We start from the raw sequence: 26,637 nt of genomic DNA on the forward strand, positions 1-26,637 counted from the left end.
CTGGGAGGAATCCACAGTGTTTCTAGGGATCTGTGGTACTAGAGCAGGTGACTTTTACATTATGTGCCAGCTTGAACTTTTTAAATTTGGCAGTGATACAGCTTAGTAAGTAGTGATAATTGCTCTGCAGAGCCAGGAACATATGGCAATGTCAAGGGGAGAGATAATAGGGTACGATCTTTTACCGGTGATACACAGAAGAGAAAGTTCTTCCTCCTGAGGTCTATTTGGCAGCAGCAGTGGAGAGGGCAGATGTTTCCTACACTGCAAACTGCATTAAATGCAGATGTCTCCAGCAGACTGAGAAAGATCTATACAGGAGGGGATACCAGCCAGGTGTCAGGAAATCTGTAAGACGCTCGGCTGTTTCCATATACTCAGTGTAAAATGTGGTATTGTCCTGGTGTAAATACACAGAAAATGCCCCAAGTTTCATGGAAATATTATGAGGTAGGGAAGAAGCAGCTTGGAAGAAAACCACAAATGAGTATCATGAAGTAATGTTTGCATCTCACCACTCTTTGGCTGTGTTCCAAACAAGCATAAGCTCTACATCAAAGCGCCCCAGATTGGGTATTACTAATTTAGGCTGCAGGTATTCTCAGCAAAAGGAACAGAAGCCTTTATGTGATTAACCATGCCCCTACTGTGGTGCTGGGGGGGTGCTAAATTCTTACATCTCCACCATGCAAGTAGGAAAACTAACAATTATTTCCTAATCAAAAAACAAAGAATGGGGAGTCAATTAAGAATTCATGAAAGAAACCTGAAGTCTCTAAGTTGGATACGAGAATGCTATGGTCACTAGCAGAATTCCTGCATTTTCCCCAATTATTTCAATATGTTAAATTGCCTTAAGATGATTTTAAATAAAATTAAACAAAATCCTGAAATCTGTCTAAAAGAAAATTGTTTGTTTGTTTGTTTTGTTTTGTTTTTTTATAACCTACCTAAGGGTAAAAAAAAGAAAAACACAACTCCCTGTATTTACAGTCAAAGCGCAGTTAGGATTTTGATATATTGTGTTCCATTTCCTTTATTAGAATTCTACCAATATGATTTATTTAGTTTTAAAACACTTATATTAAGAGAAAGGAAACTTGTGTGTCATGCAACCGATTATTTTATCAGCAAGACTGGTTTCTCTGCATTGCTGAGAAATCTTGAAGCCAAAAGAAAAGATGATAAAAATTTTATGTGGCAATGTATTTTAGAGATGAAGTACATTACAGATATTTATTAAAAAGAATTCTTAATTTTATTGGGACTCAGTTCATCATTTTTCAATCCATAAAGTAAAATATTTTGTAGAAATTAAATGATATTTATATTATCATCACTTTATCTATCCACGCAGTTATTATCATACTGCTAACTACACAGACGACAGGAGTTAATAACCTTAGTAATTTTTACATGTCCAGGCTTTGAGCAAATGGCAGAGCAGTACTTGTTAATCCATCTCACCGATGCATGGTTTATACCTGCCAAAGCGTTCTTTTCAGCACCAAAGCTTCATTTGGACATGGCTGATTTTTCTACATGAAGGAGGTTTTTCCTCCAGCCAGTTGTTCATGAACTGGTCAGTAAAATTAACTCTACAAACAATTCTGTATTATCTGGGTACTAGGAAACTGTACAAAGTGGATGGGCTAGGATACATAATATATGCAAACTCAATCACAGTGAGTCAGCTTGGAGCCATCAGAAAGTACAAATTATAAATCAGTTTGGCATTTCTGGGTGTAAATGGACTTTTCCCAAGCTAATCAAGCTGCTCTACACACCATCACATGGTCCTCCTGGAAGCTTCAAAAGCATCTCCTTGATTTCTCCCAGCATAAATTCTAGAAAACAGATGATCTGTGCTGTGTTACCTAACGCCCAATGAGGACTATTGACTGAACAGCCTGTTAACTAATGTTGTTGCTTTTATGTAGTACAAGGTATGAAGTTTTAGGTCAGGAAAAAACACAGATGTTTTGTTATTTTAATCCTTTTCTCTGTTTCGTTCTTATTAATACATTAAAAAACATCTGGAATAAGTCATTCACTTTCACCACTTCTTCATACCAAGTATGAATAAATGATATTTTAAATTTCTAATTACAGTAAGCATGATCTCATACCTATTTTGTTCCCTGTAGAAATACAGCCATATGGTAGCAAACAGAGGTCCAAGGATTCTGCTTCCCAAATGGATTCCATAATTCGAAGAATCTAGTAAAAACAAAATGCATACACTAAGTTATTTCAAGTTGTTTGCGCATTATTTATTACTCACAGAAATAATACCACCCATACGTCTGAGACAGGGCTGAGCTTACTTGTCTATTTTGCTGCTTGAGAGATAAACACAGAAAGCATTCAGCCATTTACGATTATCACTTACAGAACCCGGATTAATATTTCCTATCCTGTCCTGTGCTCAGGCACTCTCTGGTGTTTTATAAAGTATTAATAAGTACCTTGTGTGATTTCTACATGATATGAGATTGAACACATTAGTAAGTACACCCATTTTCCCCCATAAATACTACCAAAAGTGCTAACAAGCCAGTTTGTCAGAACAATCGATGAAATATTACTGCAGCAATGGTACCTGCCAATTTCTTTTTCATTTGTAACTTCACCCATTGCATAAATAAATCATAGAAACTCTTTGGAAAACCAGGCCATCTTGCACTAAATAACAGATTCCTTCTCTAGAACACTAAAATGTGGAGTATGGATGGCATATGGCAGGAAAAAACAGGGTAGCAGTAACATAAAACACTGTAGTACAAAAAGAAGATCCAGTTTTAATATCAGCTTCTCATACAGCTTAAAAAATGAAAGACGGCCTCCTATTTTATGTGGACAGTAAAGAAAATGCGTACATTTCTGAAAAGTAAAACAATAGTTAAATATTCACATTATTCACTTTACAGCTATAACACAGCATTTTAGCTATCATACCTGTAAAATAAGCATGTCCTGGCGGAGGTCATCTCCGTGTTTGAAGATGATGCCTATGGTTTCATTTGATAGAGCGGTTGGATCTGCACATTTAAACTCAAGCCACAGGGGCTTCTTCTTAGATGCCATCACTTTACATTTTTCTATCTGTGAAAGACACGTTTATTGCTAGGCATTGTACTCCAACATAACACAGCTAACCTTTTCATACGTCAGCTACAGAGTACTTCACAAGCCTTCAACCTGTTATACCACACAAAACACGCCGAAATGACATGTAAAGAATGGTACTCAGCTGCCACCGAAAACCTCCTGAACCTGCAAAGCTTTTAACACCCTGCATGATAAAGGGAAAAGCATGCCCTGACTCTCTGAAACTGGATTTAACTTGTAAATCTGCTTCGGACAGAAAGAACTTTTGAACCAGGAATAAAAGCTTCTGACATAATTGGCAAATATTGAACTTCCCAACAGCACTCTGAGAGCTGCTTTGCAAACCAGGAAAATAATAGTTGTCCAATGCGATTTCCCACATCATCTACCCTCATGACTTCTAGTCACCTCGGTTATTCCAGAGTGCTTGATTTAATTCAATTTCCTAAGCAAATCATTCAGTCAAATTCATGTGGAAAATGGCACTTGTGAAAGTAATTTAACATAACAATTCATAAAATAACAGAATAAACACTCATTTAGCTTTGCTAGATTTTTAATCTTGAGAAGTTCAACAATGAAACTACAGAAATTACATAATTTCAAATGTTTTCTCAACTAATTATGTCTAACATGAAAGTAGTATTAACGCTTTCCATTCTGGAATTCCTAGGTCTTTGTTGGAACGCAACCATGTACAGTAAAGGCATCTAAAATGTAGGATCTAAATCTAGATCTAGGCATCTAAAAAAGCATTTGCATGCTAGTATTTGAGAGCCGACCAAATTAATGCCAGAAAAAGAGTATTTTGGAATATTTGTGTTTTGTAGATTGAGGTTCTGAGCTTGCAGTTTAAAAAAAAAAAATGTAAAAACTGTTTTCTTTCAAAGAAAAAAAATGCTTATCTTCGAATGTACTAGAAACACTGATTTTGCTCCTAATATCTGGTTTAGAATGTTCAAATTTCAGGCTAAGAGGATTTTAAGCTTATGAACAAGTAACACTTGCTAGAATGAAGACGAAATTAAAGCTTACCAATGTAGCTCATTGTATCAAATGTGTCTGTTCATACAGTTTGAAGAAAAAAAAATAAAAAGCTGTAGCCCATCTATTTTTGGGCATAGCTACTTTCCTTTGTAAATTAATTGCTTCCTGTATCTAGGAAGGTCCTGGTAGGGCTGCACACTTCCTGTTGTGAAGGAAAACTAGAAAACACTGAAATATGTTTTATTTTGAAGTCTATTTTTTATTAAAATGTTAAATCAATGAAGTCTAAATGTTAAAAAAGTATAAAAGTATAAAAACTGATGATATTTAAACTAAGATTTTGAAGAAGTCAGAAAATTTATATTCTTGAGTAAATAATGTTTGCATTGACTTCTGTTCTCACAGTACCTCTGTCATGCCCAGCTGGAAGGTGTCAGCTCTTTCGGTCTAACGATAGACTAGGCTGCAGCCTGTGCACCAAGGCATGTGTTTATTTAACATGAACATGGACAGATATGGAAAAATAGTATAATTTACCCAAATGAGTACCCTACTGACTGGGTTGTGGGCTCCCACTCGCTGCACATCAAGTGAATCCAAAGATCTTCATTGTGCTTCTTCACCCAAACCTCACATTGCATAATAGGTGCAAGAGCAAATCTACTTTCACAACACATCTGCTGTTTTATTAAGCATGTTTTTAGCTTTGCAAAACATGCAAAGGCATGACCCTTCACAATCTCACCACAAAACTGTAGGAAGCAACACAGAAAAAGAGTGTTTCTTAACATGTTTCTAACAAAACACTATTTTGTATTCTAATAAAAGCATCACAATCAACATAAAAATATTGAAAAAAAAAATCAGAAATAGCTAAGGTAGACATTTCTGTCTAGTAAAACCAGGGTCTGAACCTAAACCTTAATGATGTGAAGGTCAGACACATCTTTAAGGTAAGACAGAGAAAGTAACTGTAGGAACAAACTGCATATCATAAAGCCCCTGAGGTCAATTGAAACAGTTTTATGCAGGTATTTAATGTAAAAAAAGTCAGCTACCTGGTTAAATCCTGAATTTAATTGACATTTAATGATAAGGATTTTATGGTGTTTTTTGTTTTAGTGCATGGTAGCATGTAATTACATTTAGAAAAATGCCATTAGCTTTGGGAATAAAATCTCTCTGAAGCCATGAAATATCATATTTCATGCAAAAAAAAAAATTTACCAAATGAAACATACTTGCAAATAGGAGATTCTTTTTCAAAAAAGGATTTGTACTACTTACCACTAGGGCTCCTGCTCTTAGCCCAGGATCATATGGGACTCTAAAACTTTCTGGAAGTTTGCTGCTCTGTAGTTTTTCAAGCTTTTGTCTCAGCTGTGCGATAACTGCAATTGCAAGTAAGAAAAGTTATTGAAATCAGAAGTTGGAAGGAAAAAAGTTATAGCTAATCAAACTTGTTAAGCATCACGATTTAGCTAAGAGAGTCCTCATTTAGTTTTAAATTGCTTTCCTCAAGGATGTTCTGATTTGAGGAATGAAGGAAACTCCTTAACTTGCTTTATGAATGGGGCTGTTTCAGACACTTAATGCTAAAGTCTTCAAGCATCTCACAAATCATGAGCCCTCTACATGGTGTTGAAAGTACTACACAGTGCTTGGTGTTCTTCTGAAGACTACCTCTAGGGTTTAGGAGATTACATTAAAATGTCACCCTTCATTTAAAAAGAGCAAAACAACACAGTACAACACACAAAAATATATTTTGACCTTATAACTGCCAAGGAAAAATCGATACATCTACTTCAAAGGCTCAGAAGGAAGAAGCAACTAAAAGCACCCAGCATTTTCCATTATTTTGACCTATCTCATTGCACTTACAGCCAGACTCATGGCTTTTGAATTTTTGGAGCATTGTGTACTATAGCCATAAGGCATTCAACTACAGAGATACTGAATTTACCATCCAAGGTTTCCTGTTGCAGCCTTGTTAACCTCACATTCCAGGAAGAAGAAAGTTTGCAGCTTATTTTAAAAATACAAGATTTTTTATGTTTACATATAAACTCAATCTCTTTATTCATAAAACCTCAAGCTTTTGAGTCTTTAGCTTGAAGCAGTGTGCATAATACCACACGTGATGCACTCTGCTCATCTCAGCTAACAGGCCTGAGCAATATAAGCAAGACATTGGATATTACCCTTTGTTAGGAGAAATACCTGAATGCTACTCTAAAGAAAAAATAATGAACCTACACAACAGAGACTAAATACACATGTTCAAGAACTTTTGGTGCTAAAAATTAAAAAGCAAAAGAAATATTTTAATAAGAAAGCTTGCCATGGGCCTGGATATCTAATATATACAAAATTATGACATTTCAAAAGCTGCCATCAAATTAAGAAAGTCAAGCCAAGAGAATTCACAGAATACACATGGGAAACCTATTCTAAATGCTTTTCTAAAAGAAGTATCTAGAAATGCCAGGCGATTGATGTGAGTGGTTAAAAAAATAAAAATAATCTGACAGCAAAGATACAGGAGCTGATAGTAAAAATTAGGTGTTAGCTGATTTTAAAACACAAGCAAAAGCACTTGCTAAAACAATTTCCAAGTTGACCTAGCTTAAGAACAAAGTACTATGCATTTTAAGAAAAGAAACAGCTGCAAAGGCACGTACTTGGAAGACAAATCATCTAATACAGTGGTGATGAAAGCAGACAATCCTATCTAAGCTGGTAATACTATGATCTTAAGAACTTATTTATTATTACTTGTTATGTTTAAGTATAAACAAAGAGATTACATGAAAAGTGAAAGAAAGTTTGATGGCATGATTGCTACTAGAGTACCACAGACCTAAAAGCAAATTAAAAAAAATAAAAAATCCACAAGCATGGGAGGAAGAAAAACATATACAAGAATTAGAGGAGTCAGCATGACAGAATGAAATGAAACAGTCTAAAGCATTCAGGCTTAAAATATAAATAAATAAGAGTATTAGGAATGGTAGGGCAAATAAGCAATAAGCTAAGCAAGAAACCTTAGGAAATACATTTAAAAAAAAATAAGAAGTATAGAACGCCTATAGGAAAAATTATATCCTCAGTAATCTGAGAATAAATTAAACTAGATATGTCATTAGTAGGACAGTCTGAATGGAAGCCTTATTCAGTGGAAATGTCAATTATGTAAGACTTCTCTAACTGTTCTGCTGTAGATTAAATACAGAGATTCTTTAATTTCAAAATCTGGTGGGTGTTAATGTGATTGCTTTCTCCTGAAACTTTTCTTCTTTTCCCACATACCCCTCACAGATAATGCATTATGGAAACCACTGCTGCTACAGACGTACATCTGCAAGGCTGTAAATTTCTTTCTGAAGCATTTGAATCTGACCAAATGTGTTTAGATTATATAGCACTTTTAGATAAATTTAAAATGCTGTTTACCAAGAATATTTCATATGCATTTAGTAAGTCTTGTGATTCACATTATGTGGCAATGTAACTGATACCACATATATTGAAGAATAAATGCATATTTCCCTTTAAATTTCTTCATGATTTCAGAAAGTGACTTTTTCAAGTGACAAACAATTCTAGTAACAAAGGCAGTACCCAACGCTCTGTGTTTTTACCATGGTTTTGATACAGGAATCTCCAACCTCAAACAATCTCTCCTACCAGCCAGTAAGTACAACAGGCCTCAGAGGCCTCCTCACTTCTCCAGACAAGGTCTGCAAGAACATCTGCATCCTGACCACCACCCCAGCCACCTCCATGTAACCAGAGCAGGAATGACTTTCTGAACCAAGGACTTTGTGGCCTAGAACACACTAGGCTGAACACACAGGAGGAGCTGGTCTCTCTCTACTGCTTTTAGGATTTGAATATTGTCGTATGTCTCGTGCACTTAGTCCCAGCTCCAAGCAACTAACAGGAATAACGACAAAAAAGCTTTTAAGGAAGTCAGTAAAACAAAACAAAACAAAAAACCCTGTTTCCAAAGCAGTGCTTACAGGAACTGAAAGCAACAATACCACATTTGTGTCTCACAGGACTCCTATTCATCACATCACAAAGCACCAAAGATGTGCTCTGATTCAGGGCTGATCCACCAGCTTCTTTGTGACCTAGCAGAGACTGTCCTCAACTCCTCCATGGTCTTGCCAAGGGTGCTGGAGTGACTGCTTAGGATAAGGCTGTGTTTCTTGGCAAGTGTCCTTGTTTGTGTTCATTTCCAGTTAATGTTCATGCCCCGGGTTGGTACTTTTTTCAGTGCTGGCATTGAACTAAAGGATATGTCCAAATCTTAACCTCCCAGTTGCATGGCATGAGGTTCACGAAGATAAGTTAAAGCAGCATGAAAATGTACGGTCTACAATATTAATATTCCTCCTTTTTGGGGTGGAAAGAGCAAACAAATGTATTATCAGTTCAATCACTATCAACTTACACTGGCATTTTATAAAAAGTACTAACAGCACCCTTTGACTATCCGTGTAGACAGATATCTACAGCATCATCTATCCATGATTTTTTTTAATAAACAATTTGATGTCTATATTTTCACACTCAAAGGGAAAAACAATACTATTACAAATGTAGAAATGCCTGTTAGTGCATACCTTGAGAAGTGACATCGTATTTTTCTGCAGAAACCGATTTTATCTCCATTGTGACTTTATGCAGCAATTCAATTACTTGAACCTGTTTCATGAAATCGTGCAGCATTGCTTTTCCACAGCCCCTAAGATAGGCTTCCAGGATCACAGCAAATCTCTGCTGGTAGTGCATGGACTGGGCAATCTCGCTTCTTAAAAACCAAAACAAGAAGTGACCGATTCTTTTGTTCTAGAGGTGAAGTAAAACATTACAATTAGCACACGTGACAATTTCTTGACATGTTGCCAGTAACGTAGCATGAGTTGGCTGTATTTTAAAGTACTTACCCTCAAACCCCGTTTTAGCAGAAATCTAGCTAATGCACTGTCATGATACGGCTCAAATTTCACAGCCTGAGTAACACAAACAGAGAAGACATGTTAGTAACATATTTAAGGCACTTACATTTTATAGTTGCATTTAATACTTTACAGATGACATACAGAACACACTGATGTAAGAGAAGAAACTGTAATAAAACAGGCCTTTGGAGAAAACAATGTTGAAGAACAAATAAATGCCTTTTTTTGTGCGTGTTTCATTCAGCAAGCTCCTTCTATCTGCAATAAGTTCTTTTCAGATTTGTTATTGATGGCACAAATAAAAGCAAGGCAGGGGCTGGCTAAGCAGCGAGACCAATCTGAGCTCACGAATGCCAGTGAAACAACCCAACACCATTTTCAGGCCACAGAAAAAACCAATAAAATGAGAACAGTCTGCAGTCTGCCTGACACAGGGAATGCTTGAAAAGAATATTGCCGAATGAAATTATGTGTTTGTAATCATTTTTTAATTAAATTTCAATTTGGAAGCACCATTTTTTGACTAAATCCACCACCTCAGGACTCATGCACCAGGGTTTGTGGCTGTGATCCCCAGCACTAACAGCAGCGGCAGAGGATGGAGGAGCACCTCATCTCAGGCCCTCTTCCCTTCAGCCCCTAATGAACCCCAAACGGAAGGAAGGCTCTGATACATGCCCTATTCTGATGGAGCACAACTAAGAGGAAGACTTCACCAGTTTTGTTTTTTTTTTAATGACTCCATGAGCACAGACCTTTTTTCTCTTCCAACAGCCACTCCCTTCCACCCAAGCCCACAGATATTTCAATGCTGCTGCCAACACAGGGTGGAAACAAGAAGTCAACAACTTTTTTGAAGAGCCAGGACTGGATTATTATTTTTTTAAACTGTTATTCTCACCCTCACCACAACAACCAAGTGTCTACAAAAAAAGAAAAGACGCCTGTCACATGTTCAGGCACTGGGCTGTGGTGGGGAACTTGTCCACTTCAAGTGGGTTTTCCAGCAGCTTCTTTCCTGTTGATTGAAGGAGTTGAGATCCAGGGAGGATCAGATTGAGGCTAATGGGGAAGAAAGGTAGGCATATATATCCTGACACAAAAAGGGAAATAAGAAGCAAACAATCTATGAACAGTCACAAAATCCCTCATGTAGACAGAGGTGGCTGGCGAATGGCGTCAGGTTCTGGAAACAGCGAGCCAGGAAGCAGGGAGATTAAGGACAAAGGGATGTGCAGAGAGCCTGGTGCATGCACTATGCTCAGCTTTCAGAAGCATCAAAGTATGCCAACCTCTAGCGATAGCTATTCAACGCAATATAATGGCTCTTTCAAGACCACTCTGCCCTACAGCTTGCAAAGGAGCAACCAAGGCACCACGAGAGGCCTACAAAATTCATCGAACCAGTCACAGGGTCCTATGAGCTCTTAAAAGTATCACAGCAAGCAGCTGTATTTTTATTAGTAGTATTAAAATATCAACACCATTTCTGAAATGTAAATATTTTTGCGGGTTTATTCAAGAGAAAAAAAAATCAAGCTTTTTCAGTCAGCCTTCTAGAATGAAGCAACCCATAAAACGCTGTGAAGACTTGTTCCTTCCAGCTGCTGAATGACATTGAAGAAAGCCAAGCACCAGACTTGCCCTTCAAGAGTCTCATAATTCTGCAAGAGCTGTCTTGACCATCTCTGCAATACTGTTTTATTTCCCCAAGCAACAACATCTTATTTAGGAAAGATAATGAGAGCTCACAAGCATACATTGATTATAAGATAAATACAACCTTTTACTTTGTCTGCGAGATTATGGCTATGAGTTGTTGTTTTTTTTTTTTTTTTTTTTATATAAAAAACTCTTTTCACTGCAACAAGGCACCAAAAAGCAATGGTTATTGCATAAATTCAAATGGATTTGCTTGCAGGTCCAAGACAGGCTGTCACAAACCTCGTTGTGGTATATGTTTTGCTGAACGTTTGTACTGCATATCCCTGAAAAAGAACTTCAGAACGAAACACAGCCAAACAACCAGCCATTGTTTCCAAACAAGACCTCCTCAAGTTGCAAACGTATTTTAACATAAAAGAATACTAAAAATATGTATTATGAGTATCCTTATTATGCTTGTTTTTTAGAAATAATTATTTTGTCAGTCTAGCTTTTCTTTTTTCTTCACAGAGGCAATTATCAACATTTGAATACCAATAATAAAAGGTAGCCACTAAAATAGAGTCTGCTGGCACTTCACTAGGTCCCTGCATGTCAGTGCCTTGTTCGTTCACCAACAGAAAACCTTTACTCACTGCCACTTTACTCACAAGCAGCTCAATCTTTTTTTGTTGGTGTTTGTTTTTCAATGGATTTTGCTGTGTTTTCACTATCCTGACCATGTTTCATCAACTGCACAGAGAACCACAGACCTTTACAGGGAGTTCAGTGGATTTATTTAGGGCATGGCTACTTCTGTCTGGGATAAGCTGGTCGGTAAATAAAACGTTCGATTCCTAGCTGCGCTGGGAGGTAGGATGGGAATATCCTGTGCTCAGTGACATAAGCCATAAAGCTTTCACAAAGGCACGCATGTGGAAAGCGATGACTGTTCTCAGAAGAGACATTTTGGATGTGTCTATCAGAGCAGAGGAATGCCTAACATTCATTCATTCTCTGAAAAGCGTGGATTTTCAAACACGCTGTGGTATCAATGCTCTGCTGCAGGGTGCTGAAGGCCTGTGCTCTGTAATTAGCTATGGAAGAAAAGACGAGAGAGCAGCTGAGAGATGAAAGTTGGGAACTAGTAATTTTTTCCCTCTTGGGGATGACAGTATTTTAATTTCATGATATGTTTCTTACTGAAAATGGCACTGTAACGTTAAAATACTATAACTTTATGCTACACTAATTTAATTTACTGTTAGAGAGATGCTCTTTAAAACTCTCCAGAATTGTATTTCCTGAAAGCAAATCATTTAAAAAAAACACATTAAAAAAAGATTATTTCGCCCTCCTTCTCTTAGGCATGTTGATATCAACCAACCACCATCCCAAACCCCTCATTTGGCTACAAAAGTGAATAAAATTGCTGAGCCACACGTAGACTGCAAACCTTGCAGCCAAGCGTATTTATAGCAGCAGCTCCGTGGGAGGTCCAATGAGGTAACCACAGCGGTTCCTTTGGTTAATGCATAAGTGCATAAATTCTGCCTGGGGAGCCTAATCTTCAGACAAGCGAAGACAAGGCTAAAAAGGCTTGTTTAAAGCATTACTGATGTGCAGCAAAGTCTGGAAACCAAACTGCATTTTTGCAGTAACCAGGGCTCTCTCGGAGCACACATAAATTAAAAGCCCCATCCCACAGGTTCCCAGGCTGCAGCATTTCCCTTTTTGTTTTTTTTGTTTTTTTTTTTTTTTAAATGCCAATTCTGTCCTCTGATTCTCTGAGGAAAAAAAAAAAAAAAAAGATTTCCTGCTCTGCAGGCTGACAGCCCTTCCATGCGAACCAGAGACCTGTCAGCTCGGGGAAGCCTGCGGAGTTGCCGTGCTCCAGGGGACGCGTTTACCACGAAGGGCTGTGGGGTTGCACCTTTCATCAGCCATCAGACTCGGCTTCGCCGCTGACGGCCTGCCCAACTCCAGCACCACTTTGCGGAAAACAAACTGACCAGTTTGCTTGGATAACTGCCATAAACTTTCCAGGCATTTCATCTAGCAGATCGCATACAAAGCACTGCAAATAAATACAGTGGTGATTCATTTCCATTAAAAACAGTTTTTTTCACGCAACTTCCCAGAATGAATTGATTTTATGTATGGAGACGAAACATCCTTTTATTTACTGTAAAAATTGTTTAGAACCTTCTAAATAAATTTGGCTGCCTTAACGGACCAAGACCATCGCCACACATTACGTAACTACGCTGTCATTCTTGACCTAAAATCCAACCTGTTTTTTTATTTGTGCTTTCGCTGTGTTAACATCTGCTTTTGCTTCCTTTCTCTCTAGAAATTGTTAAAGCCGATCAACAGTTTGTCAGTGCTGTGGGATTCAGACCTGACGTGCCCAGGGTTAGGGACAGCACAGTTGGGATTTGCGCCCAACATATGCTAATGTTGACAATTTTCAGAAAAATATACTGGTTTAGATACGAGGCAACAGTGCTACAAAAATAATAACATAGACAAAAGATGGAAGTGGATGGTATGTTTTGGGTTAATTTGGTTAGTACCACTGCTTTGATTAAAGACCAAAGACTTCAAAACCAGGGCTACTTGCAGGCATGGGAATGGTTATGTGGTAATGCAAATATTCTCAGAAGCCAGAGACCAAGAATGCAAATACCCCTTACCTGCACAAGCTGCAGAAGATAATGAAGAACGTCATCATCTTCTAAACTTTCCAGTTTTTGAACTGCCATTGCTCGTACATTTTCATCGGAAAAGTTGCAGTCCAGAAGTTGCATTGTGAGTCCAACATCTAAAGTGCTTTGATCCCACGCCTCCTTTTTAGCTAGCAACTGGTACGTTTTGGCCACTATTTCTTGTTGTCCCCATTTGACAGAGCTAAGCAGCTTAGGATACGCCTTGGGGTGCTTTATGCTTTCATATCTAAAGTGCCACAACAGTTCTTTGTCCTCGGGAGAAAGTGGGTTAAGTGGGTCAGTTGCGATGATCTCTTCAAGTTGCTTGCGAAGCTGGTTGGGCATTTCAGCTCGAGTCCTGTCCCCTTGGGAGTCAGATGTTATCCTGTGCTTGGGCAAGGCAATTGGGTGACAGTACTTGTCCAGCACGATCGAGATAGCCATGGAGTTTTCTTTGTCGGGATTAGTTGCCGATGTGAGTTTGTCTGCATTGATACTTCCTTGTTCTTCCCCCTTGCCTGGGATTTTCCACATGTGGAGCACATACTCCCCACTTCGTAGCAGGAAGCGGTGATCTATCAGCAGAAGGTTTACATAATAGAGAAGCTGGGTTTTGCACTTCGAATCGGAGTTGGGGGAGTCATGAGACTGAAGGTTGGTCTTTGTGGACAGTCCCTGCGCTTTACCACAGTATATCTGAAGATTCAGGAGTGCTCCCTTAGGCAGATCCTTGATCTTGATATCAAACTCCAGCCAGATGTTCCACAGAACCTCCTCGGTAAAAGGCTTGGAGGATGTCCTCCTCTGCGAAAGGAGCTGTTGCCCGTGTTGAATGTTAGCCTCAACAAACACCGTAAGATCAGTATTTCTTGGTAAAACTGGGATGTCAATGCCAATTATTTTCACCCTAAATTTCCTGTTACAGTCCCATAAAGAGATAGTGAAGACCCTCTCGTGATCTTTTCCGTCTATTGTCAATTGTTCGTGATACCCTGTAACTCCTGTACAGTCATCCACCAACGGCCACTCCTCCTTCTGAACCTCATCCTCGCTTGGGTCGGGGGGGTTGTCTAACACCAGGTGGATTTCCTCCCCATTCTTAAGGCATTGCCTTATCCAGTGAAAATCTTTGATCGGTGTCTCTCCAGTAATGTACTCATCTCTGCCACAAATCCTGAGAACGAAATCCAGTTCGCTGTGGTCTTCAGGAATATCCATCAAAGATTTCTTCTTCGCCATTTTTGTGAAAAAGCTATGGAGAATCATCTCTGGCGTGTCATCTATTGACACTTTAATTTTTTGGCTCGTTGTTCCTCTGTGTATGATTATGAAAATGTTATTATTAGTGATCTTCTTAAACAAATACTCTGGGAGTGGCTTAGATGTAGTCCATGGGTGCATCGCATACAATTTAGGATCCCTACAGGCTACCTCTATCATTCTTGGAGTGACTAATCTGCGGCGGGTAAATTCTAGCTCATCATCATGCACGTTGCTCACATCGGTAACATCATAACCAATTAAATTGTTAAGCTGCCGCTGAAATTCCTGAACTTCCTCTGATGGTTTTTGTTTCTGGACAACGTATATCTTGCCTACCTTCTTCTGTAACACTTTCCAGTACAGTATGCAGTCTAAGGTCTGTAATACTTGATGCTTATCATAAATTTCATACCACTGCCCCTTCTTCTGATACTGGAGAATGAACTGATCCGGGGTGAATGCCTGGTAGAAGTCTGTGGTTTGGCTCATCTCTATTGCACGCATCCAAATCTGTGCTTTCATTTGCTCGACTGTACAGTTTCCAGCTATTTCGAGTAACATCATTTCCGGTATTTTAGTATGTTTATTGCTTGTAGGTAAAATGAACTCAATGGCTATCAGTTCCATTGAGGACAAATTACTCGATGTACAGTAAGGTTTCATTCTTCTCCTCCTTCGTTTGTTTTCCTCTCTCATAATAACAGGCTGTTCATAATCCCCCAGCTCCATGCCAGAAGAAATCTAGCAAAACACAGAAATATTTGGTTATTTTCTCATCTAGATTTTTCTTTTTTTTTTTTTTTTTTTTAATTCTTCATAATTAAAATCACGGGCCAGTCCGAACCCTGCTATGTGTTTTTTAGATTTCCTCTTCCCCTTAATTTCTGGCCATAAAAATTTGATTTATATAAACCACTCCAGATGTAATGTATTCAATCCAAAACCAAATATAACAAAAACCCCCAATGATTAAGTAATTAAAAAAGAGTTTTTAAACAGCCTTTTCAGATTTCACTAAGAATAAGTGGTCTGACTGTATATTTCTGCCATACTGAGTTGCTTTTGCTTCTCTTTAATCAAATTGATTCTTCTGCTGCTTCTTCTGTTTTGATGTTGTTGGTATTAACATAAGTGGATTTTCATAGAAATCAAAAGACACACTATGAGCACAACACTGTCCTACCAAGCTCTAGGAAGGGCTGAAATGAACAAAACAAGCACTTAATTTGCAGACTGGACAGAAGTGAGCCTACTCTCATTTTCCTCTGCCTCTCTTCTTAGTGATGAGGAATAAGGACTTACACCCCAAAAAATCCCTTAAGGTTCAAAAGTCTAGTTCTTGAGACAATTATTTAATATGTATTTGTATTTACACCTAGTGTCCTTCGATGTGCTTTTTAAAAATAAATCAATTCACCAGACTGGTAACACCCAACCATTTTAAAAGCCAGGACTTCCAGTATAAGCTATTACATCGTTACAGAAGAAAAAACACCTAAATTGGGGGTTGGAACTAGATGATTTTAAGGTACTTTCCAACTCACCCCATTCTATGGTTCTATGACATTTCATTACCCTATACATCCCATCACACCTAAAGCAGCTGTAAAACAATTTTGAATGTCAGTAGTTTACCGTGTTGGCTTTCAGTAAATAAAAAATGTTTGCAGTTAATCTCCATTAATCAATATTGAAGTGGAAGTTATTCACCAAGAGCCTGGGAGAGGAAGGCGGCGTTGGTCGGATGCACTAGCACGAGCTGAGTAAAGTTAAGTTACAGCGATACATGAACATCTTTTTCAGATGTTTTTTACAAAAAAATCTTCCTCTAACTGCTGCAAAAACTCAAACGCCATCGTAACGATGCCCTAGCAGATAACAGAACAAGATAAAAATATCTTAAACTGAAACAATATAACGTGCTAATTAAAATTATTTTTTCAAGTCCCGGAAAGCAAACAACTGTGGACACCACCTTTATCACTAACAAAACACAAGGAAATATTACCTGCTTATCAAAGAAAGGCTGAATTGCTGAAGACGACTCATTTGTTTAATTTTTGAAGTTCCTTTTTTTTTTTTTTTTTTTTTTAAAAGGAAGATCATTCACACAACAAATTCTTTGTTTAAGCTGTTCTGCTTTTCTTGCTCGCCCTCCTATCCAGATGCAAAGGAAGTGCTGCACTTACCAGGAAGGAAGTTTTAACCAAGTTGATTACACATACGATTGCTCATTTTTTAAAAAAGTCAGAATGCTTTTCCTGTTACAACAGTAAAAATACATTTGCCGTACAGCAATTTAATTTTAACACACATGCATACAAGACACGCTTACAGCTTGTCTTTAGCACGGGCACAGACTGCTAAAAATAATGTGGGTGGTAAAACTGATGAATCTAAATAAAACTTCTTTAAAATACTGTGAAGATAAAATATATTTTAGGGAACCTAACTACACTACAAGAGTTGAATAAATCATACTAGGCAAAATAAAACAATTTGCAACGTTTCCGTATTTTTATTTGCATGGTGGTAGCCCTTTGAGGACTCCCAACTTAAAATTATTTACAGTTTTTTAAGCCAATCTTTGTACAAATATCACGTGGACTTGGTATATTCCAAGGACCTTGCATGGCAGCCTCACTGACAGAACCACTGGGCAATCTCCCTCCTCGTGCTTTAACTCACCCGGTTATGATTACAAACACCCAGTGAAACCCATTGGAAATGATGACTTAAGATTTGGAAAGAATTTAAATTATGGACTTTCAGCCTTAATTCTTGTGATGAACTGCAATCTGAAGAGCTGTTCCTTTGCCAAAAATAATCCCTAAGGGAAAGGATTTGGGAAAGTATTTACAAATCAGAAAGGAAAGACAGAAAAAACCTCTAATCTTACCCTTTTCCCTATGATTTTTCCAGGGAAATACTGACAATTTTGAAGAGCAATAAGTAAATGCATGCTACAGAAATGTTGACTTTAAGAAAAAGAAAAAAATACAAGACAACTGAAAGGTATTTTAGCAACAGTGAAGTGATCGTGTCTTTTTTTTTTTTTTTAAGATACACTTTATCTCATTAGACACCGCCATTACTAAAAAGAAGAAAAAAAAACCAACTCCCTCTGTATTGGCAAAACAAGTATCTGATAGCCTCTTACTGCCTCTAATGTGCCATGCACAACCTCTGAAATTACCACTTTGCCAAGGTTAAGAAAGGAAAATACTCTCCAGAGTATGCAACTCTTCTTACTCCTAGCATTGTTTTGCTTGGCAATTAAGACTGATTTCTTTTTACAGATTATATTTTCTTTTCTACAATATTTCTGGAAGCGAGTTTGGGGAAAACACACTCTGTCCCTGCTCCCTTTAGCTTTTAGAGTCAGTCTTTGAAATTTCTCAAGGAATTTGTGAAGGTGCCCTGGACATTTTGCCACTGCCACGAGACCTACCAGTTTTGGCCACAACATCTCCACAACTCATCATTTGGGCACATGCAGCCCATCAGCTCTCATCAGCTGCAGCCTCTGCAGGATTCCAGCACTACACACGACTTTCCTCCCCACTGAAAAAAACGTGCATGGTGCTGGTAAACTTGAGCACTCACCCTTCAACCTCAACAGCAGCGCCCAGGATGGTGGAGGAGAAGGAGCAGCCAGTATGAAATGCAAAGGAAAAGGAGCTGGAGGTGTAGGAAAAGAAATGGAGCAATGTTGAAGGGGGAAATGTGTTGGCAAAACCTATGTTTTGACATTCCCTGACTTTGCAGCACTCTTGCAGAGTCTGTATTTTGAAGTACAATATCTAAAACCCATAATATAGTCAGGAATTTCATGTAGGTTTCTCCATTTAAGCATAAGCTATCAGCAGTGTGACTTTTCATGCCGACAGGCAACGTAGTTTCCTCACAAATACCCCTCATTCCAGCAGTCCCTGTGCTGACCTTTCAAGTAAACCTGGACCCGTTGCAGTTTCATTGGTTTTTGCCAGACTTAGGACAGCATGCCTGCTTAAAATGTCCTAATTTTGCCACCACGTGATATGTACATAAGGATAAACTTTTCAAAGCCATATACAGATATATTCCATCTCCTCCTACGCTGCCCTAGCTCTTCTCCGTTGATCATGACTATCAAGATGTTTTCAAATGAAGCCCCTCTGCCTCAGGCAGCAGAGAATTACCCTGTATGCTGCTCAACTGCTCTAATTATTGGACATTTTCATCCACTTAAAAAGTCCAGTAGAAAAATACTGTTGGAGAATCAGATATTCCCCAGCAAACTGCATCAGCTACAATGCAAAATGCGTGATGCTTGTGCAACTGCCCATACAAGATGCTCTTCTCCCACGTTCATTTACCATGTCTAGTCCAATCTAGACTTCCAACTCCATCCCCAGTCCAGCTCTGAGCCCTCTTCATGAGCTTCAGAAGTCAGTTTTTGGACCAATGACCATCTCTAACCTCTGCCCCTGTCAGACCGGTGACCATCTCTAACCATTATCTCTGCAATGACAGACAGAAAAGTGTCCCCATTCTTACAGTGACGCCAAAATTGTACCCATTTCTTGCTAAACCATGTGTGGGCAAGGCCCAAATGTATTTCCTCATTCATATACATCAGAAAACATTTATAACTGAAAATCTTTTAAAATAACTTCCTAAAACCTTTGTCGTGCCAAAGCATTACTTCCAGTATTGACTTTTGCGTATGCCTATTGCAACACCACCATGAAAAAATTTAAAAAATCAACTCTTGTTTTTCTAATTCTTGCAAGCCTCAGCAATTTTGAATTTCCCTGTATCAGGAGAAATGTCCCACCACTGGCTTGTGAATCCTGATGGGGTGCAATGGAGCAGGAGGAGATGGGCCTGTAAAAGGCAACAAAGAAAAGCAAACATGCTCACCTTCATCTCCCATCATGGTCCTATCTAACCACTCAGCTCAGTAAACTGATCACAGCAGCAACAGAAAAAATTGGTTAACTTTCAGCTGGATCGGTTTCTTGATCTTACTCAACACTTGCAGGAGTGGCAGGGCAAGGAAGGGAAAAGAAGGGAGGGGAATGGAACCAGCACTGGTCATGGTAACTGGGACTGAAACATTCACAGCGGGATTAGGAGATAAATTCATGAGTAAACTTGTGAAGTGATTTGAGAACACTGGTTGAAAGGTGCTTTAAAAAGACAATGTGGTATTATCGTGGTTACTTCATACATTCTGCTGCCAAAACAAGTGTAAAAAAATCAATAGATTGTGTTCGATTTTTACTAGTTGTTTATTCTTTACTAGTTATAATGATTTTTTTTTTTCTTACTAGTTTCTGCTTCTGGTTTAATTCACCATGTGAAAAACATATTTTAAATTAGTCTTTTCATTTTAGTGTTAACTCCTTCCCAGACAATATAAGCTACAAGAAAATAGGCACTATCAGAGCAAGAATTACCTCATGCACACGTTATGCAAATATAACAATAACCCATTTACATTCACTCTTTCAGATAAAGCTAGCTTTCGAGATAAATGCAGAAAAAAGCAAGCATAAATGACATGACCCGAAGGTTTCCAAGTAACAAACTACATCTGCTTGCCAGCATTGTTCTGTAGGAGACTGCTTTGCATTTGCTAGATAAGAGTAAAATTTATCTCCCTAATGTATGTATTACGATGCGGTCCCAAACTACACAGACAACACACAATAATACATTAAATACGAAAACAACCACGAACACTGTTTTGCTTAGTTCTTTTATCAAATCCGCTAGCAGCTACTGACTTTCAAGGGAACTAAAACAATGCAGGTTCCCATTAGCAAGTAAACTTCGCCACTAATATAGCCGTGTTCTTCACCAGAAAGCATCCTGACCAGCAGACACACCTCAACACCTCCGCCAGAAGGCTGTACAGCGGAGCAGACTGCAACATTACCAGGACTGTGAATATTTTCAGGACCCCCCTATCCTCACCACAAACCTCTGCATACTTTGGTTTCTTCTAAAGGTGTCTCTTTGGGATAGATACCCCAAACCAAACAAAACCTTCCAGCTGGTTCCAAAAATTTTGGACAGGGCATTTGGCAGAGTCCTGGCTGTGTACGTGACAGGTGATCTACCTTTAGAGCAGCACTTCACAGAGCCTGGAAACACACAGACCGCAGCTATGGCTCCTGCAGTGACTGTTAGGATACAACCTATCCTGTAAAGTTGCGCTCCTTTTCCCAAATACTGATCTTTACCAATTTTTTTTACACTGAAATCCAACTCCACAACGCCCTAAGCAACGCCTGCAGCCATTTTTTGGGGGGGTCAGGGCAGATTGTATAGTCTACACGAGCCAGGCGGGCACGAGAGACCCTAACTTGCGAGACGAGGCAATGCAGATATTTACTGAGGAGCTGCAGAGCTGACTGAGGATCCGAAGACCGGCGGGCACAGCCTGCTCCAGCCCTTGCAGCACCCCCTGCCTCCAACCTTCCCCCCGGCCCCGTGCGGAGCGCGGCCCCCGCCCTGAGATGGCGGCCGCCGCCGTGCGCCCGGGGGAGGTGGGGGGACGCCTCCAAACCCCAGCGCTGCCACCTCCAGGGGCCGGGCAGGGCCGGGCCGCGGAGCACCGAGCCCCCGCCGGTGCCCTGCGAGGCTCGGCCGGGCAGGGCAGGGCTTGGGCCGGCCCGGGGTAGGGTCCGGCGGCGCCCCCCGGGCCGCAGCTACTCACCGCAGCGGCGGGGCCGCGGCCCGGCTCCGCGCAGGTGCCTCGGTCTCAGCGGGGAGCGGAGCGGGCCGGGGGCCGGGCGGGAGGCTCCATGGCCGGCGGGAGGCAGCTCCGCAGCCGCCGCCAATCACACGGAGAGGGAACCGGCGCTGGGGCCTCCCCGCCCCGCTCGGCCCGGCCCCGGCCTCCTCAGCTTCAGCCTCAGCCTCAGCCCCGGGCGCTGCGGGATCCCCGTCCCGTCCCGTCCCGTCCCGTCCCACCGAGCCGAGGACGAGCTTGGTCCTTACCGGGACCTGCCCGGGCTGTCCCCGAACAGCCCTGCTGATGGTGGGCTGCTCCAGGGCTCCGTGGCCTTCTCCTCTGGAAGGGCTTTCATGCTGGCTGATGAGATGTCTACTTGTGCAGGATTAGCCTCTTACTTCTCTTAACCCCCCTCCTTTTTTCTTTTTTTTTTTTTTTTTCTTCCAGCTACTTTTGATTTGAAGGTGCTGGATTCTTGCTGTCCTGCTCGCCTGCTATCTCCAGGCCCCGCAGCCCTGCCTCTCTGCCTTTTGGTCGTGTTCCTCAGCCCCCTGGTGATTCCCATAGCCTGCCCCTGGGCTCCTGCCAAAGGGGCCGCATGGGTTTTGGAAGGCGCAGCTCTGAGCTGGACACCACAGTCCTCCAGCTACGGCCCTGCCAAAGCTGCCCACAGCGGGAGCATTAATTCATCCGCCTTCCAGAGACAGGACGCAAAACACAGCACAGGCATAACCAACCCTTCACTTCCAACCCAAACAAACAGCACCCCGCTACAACCCATTCACTCCCCGGGCTGCTGCCTGCTCCGCTCTGAAAGGAGCTGAGTATTTGTATCTCCTCACCTCTGTTTTGAAACGGGTAACAAGGTTATCTCAGTGATTGTACCCAGACCTTTTCTGACCTTGATCTTGCAATGAGACTCAGAGGTGAACACCATGTGGCAAGGAGCCCACATGCTTGCCCTGAACGATGTGCTGACAGAAGGTGACGTCTTCAGGGAGTGCTTGACAAGATCATAGGTTTCCACACAGACTATAAAAGGGAATTTGAATTTTCTGTGTGCTCTGTGTTAACCTCCATAGAGCAAAAATATCAGAAGAGAGTAACTGGTGTGTTCCTGTGTGTTCCTCATACAGATGCTATTGTAAAAGTTTGGATAATTGTCATTATAACAGTGGAGTTCTTCTGACTTAAAAAATCATCTGCATGACAACGCTAAGAGTTGTAATACCAGCCTGAAGCAGAAAGTAATTCAGAAACGATAGTATAAACATGGAGTTTCAAAATTAATGTGTTACACTGAGCAGTGGCTAAATGAAAGTGTAACTATGTACGGCTTCAAGTTCCCTTTTTACAAAGCTGGAAGCAAAATGAAAGCCTTTAACAACCTTCACATGATGTGCCTGCAGCACAGAGGAAACATGGTGAAGATTCACTGACTTTGTGCTTGTTTTTGTCTGATACAGTTGGTAATATTGGTCAGAGAAGTTCAGCTTTGCACAGCACGTGTATTACTGAATGCTTTAAAATAGATTAGAAAACCTTATCAAATAGGAAGCCTCTTTTTTGTTGTTGTTGGCTGGGTCCCCAGATGGATCACTGCAGGAACAGAAATACAGCCAGTTTGGCTACTAATCATGTTAAAATCCATGGACTTTATTTGGGGATGCACAAACATATGGAGATTTGAGCAGATGAATAAAAAAGACCTTCATTTGTCAAAAGGCAAATACAGAGGGAATAATTTACAGCCTGAGCAAATGACATGTTTCATGTGTCACTTCAGCCAGAATTGTATAAAATATTTTTAAATAGCTATAAACCAACATAATGCTATTTGCAATGAAAGAATAAATTATTTTCTATACACTATTTGAGAAAAGGAGGTAAAATATTTTGTAAGGTGTTACAGAAAAACTGAAAATCTTTGTCATTTCAGGATTCAGTAGCTTAATCAATTATTATTTTTTTTTCATTTAATTTTCAGCTCCTGTATATGCTGCCCACTTACTTATTGCCCTTTGTGGCAAGTACAGGCTTTCCTGTTACCAAGCGTGCTCTCTTTATAGGTTGCATAGGTGTTAGAAATATATATTTTAACATTATTTTATCCTGTTGGTTTCCAAAAGTGACTTTAATCTGTTTCCATAATCTATCACTTTCTATTTTTTTCAGTCAATAGCAGTCTGCACAATACATTGAAATGCACATTTCACCATATAAAAATGGAGCTCTAAACATTCAGGAATACCATAGCTTAATGAAGGAAGGTGAAGAATACAATTTGGTATTTAAATGAAGCTGATTTAATCAAAATTAGTCATGCAAAGAAGCAATCATTTTGCTAATATAATCTTGTGGGGTGCAGTCAAAATGCAATTATTTCCTTTATCTTTCAGCTGTAATAAAAATATGACAAGCAATTGCTGTCATGATCTTTAATGGGAGTTTTGGAGGCTGGAAAAATGTAAGATGGTATCTTTTGTGTCCTCTGCACAGTCAAACATCAGTTTTTATGTTGCTTCATGGAGAACTGAGATAAAGAATAACAGCCCCATTAAATGCTCAGCAACAACTTTATGTACCAACATATGTTGGAAATTGGTGTGAATGTTCTATTGTCATTGACAGACTGGGTTCATTGCAGTTTACGGAATAGTATATAATAGTTTGTGCTTTTATTATTTTTTTATTCCTATATTGCTATCAGAGAAACAATTTTAATTGCAGAAGCTTTATAGGTCCAACACCAATAAAGCCAGAGCCTGGTCACCTCATGCCAGCAATAGCTCCACTCACTTTTGTAATTGCTTCCTTATGTAAAGCACATTGAAAAAAACATTGTGGGATACGTTGTGCTTTATGATAGAATCACAGAATGGTTTGGGATGGAAGGGACCTTAAAGAACATCTCATTCCAAGCCCCCTGCCATGGGCAGGGACACCTCCCACCAGACCAGGATGCCCAAAGCCCCATCCAGCCTGGCCTTGGGCATTTCCAGGGATGAGGCAGCCACAGCTTCTCTGGACAATGGTTGGTAGCTTTCTCCTTTCTTGCAGAATTTATAAATTGGAGTTTTCTAAGTGAGTCATAAACACTTTATGATGCATTCAGTTCAGGATTGAAAATAAATTGACAAAATGTCTTTATTTTACAGCTCTGCCCTGAAAACTGGTCATGTAAATATCCGATCAGCTCTGTTAACTTCATTGTAGTTGCTTTGTCCTTATGCAAGATCATATGTTAACTTTGGTAGCAAAAGTAAGTTTTTTGTTCTTGCTATAACTTTGCAAAAAGCAGAGGAGTGAGCTGGACTTTCTTTGGCTTTTGCATCATGTTCTGAGTGTGGTGGCTGCTCATGTAATGGCTGGAGCTGACAGCTAAGTGTTGTCTGCAGTTCTGTCTACCCCTCACAAGTTTATTTCATGGGAAGGGAAAGGCAACTTCTCTCTTTTTATGCCAGTTCTCATTCACTGCTCGGGGAAGCAGTAGAGTGCTGCTTCCTGAAGCAGTGAATGAGAACTGGCATAAAAACTGTAAAAGACTCTGGGGGAGAGTGGTGGGATCCAGAAGAAGAGCAAATGAAGGTTGTGCTCTTGCTGCAGAACCCCTCTCCGAAGGGATGCTAACAGGCAGTTACATTCTCTGTAAATCTTTCAAGATCTGTTGAATGTAACCCTGTGGCCTGGTTGAGAACGGCCTCTGTGAACCTCAAAGCAGAGGCAGGAAAGCTCAAACAAGGAAAAGAGGAGTCTTGTCCATCTCTTGTCCCTTCTCCTCCAAGAAATGCCTGCTCCTTCCTTTTCTTTTGCTAGGTCTGTGCTCCTGCCGATCTAGATTCTGCCTAAAATCCCTCATTTCAAACACCTCAAGCTTTCAAAACAGGAAGCAGCAGGTGTTCAGAAGGCTTCCGAGATACATCTGCTGAGGGCTTTGTCTCCCATTTTACTGATTTAGGCTCTTGCCCTTCAGAAAAGGTATTTAAAGCACAGGGGTGGGAGTACAAGCTGTTTCCTCCCTGTACCTCTGAAAGTTACATACACACAGCAGTTGAGATGTAAAACTCACGTAATACCTCTCACTGGCTTGAATACATATTTTATCTCTCTCCATGTCTGCGTGGGTTTGTCAGACAGCAATGTTATTCCTCATGGCACCACAGTGTGTGTAAGCAGATCCTTTAAGACCACTGTTTATTCATAAGAGGTGGGTAAACTCACAAGGAGTTTGCGGCTGCTGTCAGAGGTCTCAGTATTAGGTGGTGATGCAACATTGCATCATCTGGGACCTGGCAGAGGAAATGAAAGAGGACAGAAATAGAAATGTAAAGGAGTGCACACTTTAATGAGGCTTCTAGTCTAATAGAGAGCATTATATTAAGTACTCCTAAATATAAGGTACGGATAGCTTTTGCTCAGTCTCTGAAACTCACTCTCACCAAACATAATGAGCCTAATTGGCTGCCCATAGGTTGCAGTGCGAAGCTTCTCTGCGTCAGCTCTCAACTGCATTGCTATTCTCACTGGCTATTATCCTACTGTCTCCATATTTATTACTCTTAATATCTGAAAATTTGCTCTGCTCCATGCTTATTTGTTGGTGCAATCTTCTGTCTGTGAGGGAGTAAATGTGTTCGAATTACATAGGCGTCATGTGATGGGAGACTTTTATCAGAGGATTTATGTATTTCTGTTGTTGTAAATTAGCAACGTAAAATGCTTTCCTTTTAAACTGTCTCATTGCATCCTTCTGTGTATTTAAATAACATATCCTTTACACACACAAGTGTTTCTTACAGGAGTTCTAGGCACCCTGCTGGCTAATTGATCTGCTGTCATAAAACTCGGGAGTACTAAAAAGACATTCACGTAGCAATATATTTGGTCCTCACAGTTTAGTTGGATACAGAATCAGCAACAAAGAAAGTTCTTTCCCAGACTGATCTTTTTTGGAAACATACCCTTAACCTTCTCCAAAAGCCTTAGCAGATGGCCTTAGCAGACTGCCCAGAAGATCACCACATTTGGGTTATTCCAGACCAGAGATGAGGATTTAGTTCCAAAGTGCTGAGTCCCGTGTGTGTGGGCAGATCTGTTTCTTTTATGAGGAGGCTGGGAATCCTGTTTGGGTGCTGTGGTTGCATCTGCAGCACTCCACATGCAGGAGACAGTACCTCATCGCAGTGAGGTACTTTGGTAAACAAATACCTAGCCTCACACTGGA

The 26,637-nt window shown here is 40.0% G+C and overlaps 1 protein-coding gene across 3 annotated transcripts in view; it reads right to left on the bottom strand.

Moving 5' to 3' along the window:
* Positions 1-21,810, bottom strand: part of PIK3CG (phosphatidylinositol-4,5-bisphosphate 3-kinase catalytic subunit gamma) — a 36,109-nt gene extending 14,299 nt beyond the window's left edge. Inside the window, exons 1-8 of one of the 3 annotated variants that reach the window (XM_084285212.1) lie at positions 21,396-21,519; positions 13,412-15,427; positions 9,057-9,122; positions 8,733-8,958; positions 5,386-5,489; positions 2,959-3,105; positions 2,130-2,220; positions 266-311 (exon numbers count right to left, since the gene is read on the bottom strand). In XM_084285212.1, the coding sequence (XP_084141338.1) occupies positions 277-311; positions 2,130-2,220; positions 2,959-3,105; positions 5,386-5,489; positions 8,733-8,958; positions 9,057-9,122; positions 13,412-15,415 (2,673 nt within the window). In that variant the 5' untranslated portion in view covers positions 15,416-15,427; positions 21,396-21,519 and the 3' untranslated portion in view covers positions 266-276. Of the gene's footprint in view, positions 1-265; positions 312-2,129; positions 2,221-2,958; positions 3,106-5,385; positions 5,490-8,732; positions 8,959-9,056; positions 9,123-13,411; positions 15,428-21,395; positions 21,520-21,679 lie in introns of those variants that run through there. The other 2 variants (XM_084285211.1, XM_084285210.1) reach the window with 2 other exon arrangements.
* Between the last annotated feature and the right edge of the window lie 4,827 nt (positions 21,811-26,637).

The sequence above is a fragment of the Netta rufina genome (assembly GCF_964035555.1).
Source record: "Netta rufina genome assembly, chromosome: 1".
Classification (NCBI taxonomy): domain Eukaryota; kingdom Metazoa; phylum Chordata; class Aves; order Anseriformes; family Anatidae; genus Netta; species Netta rufina.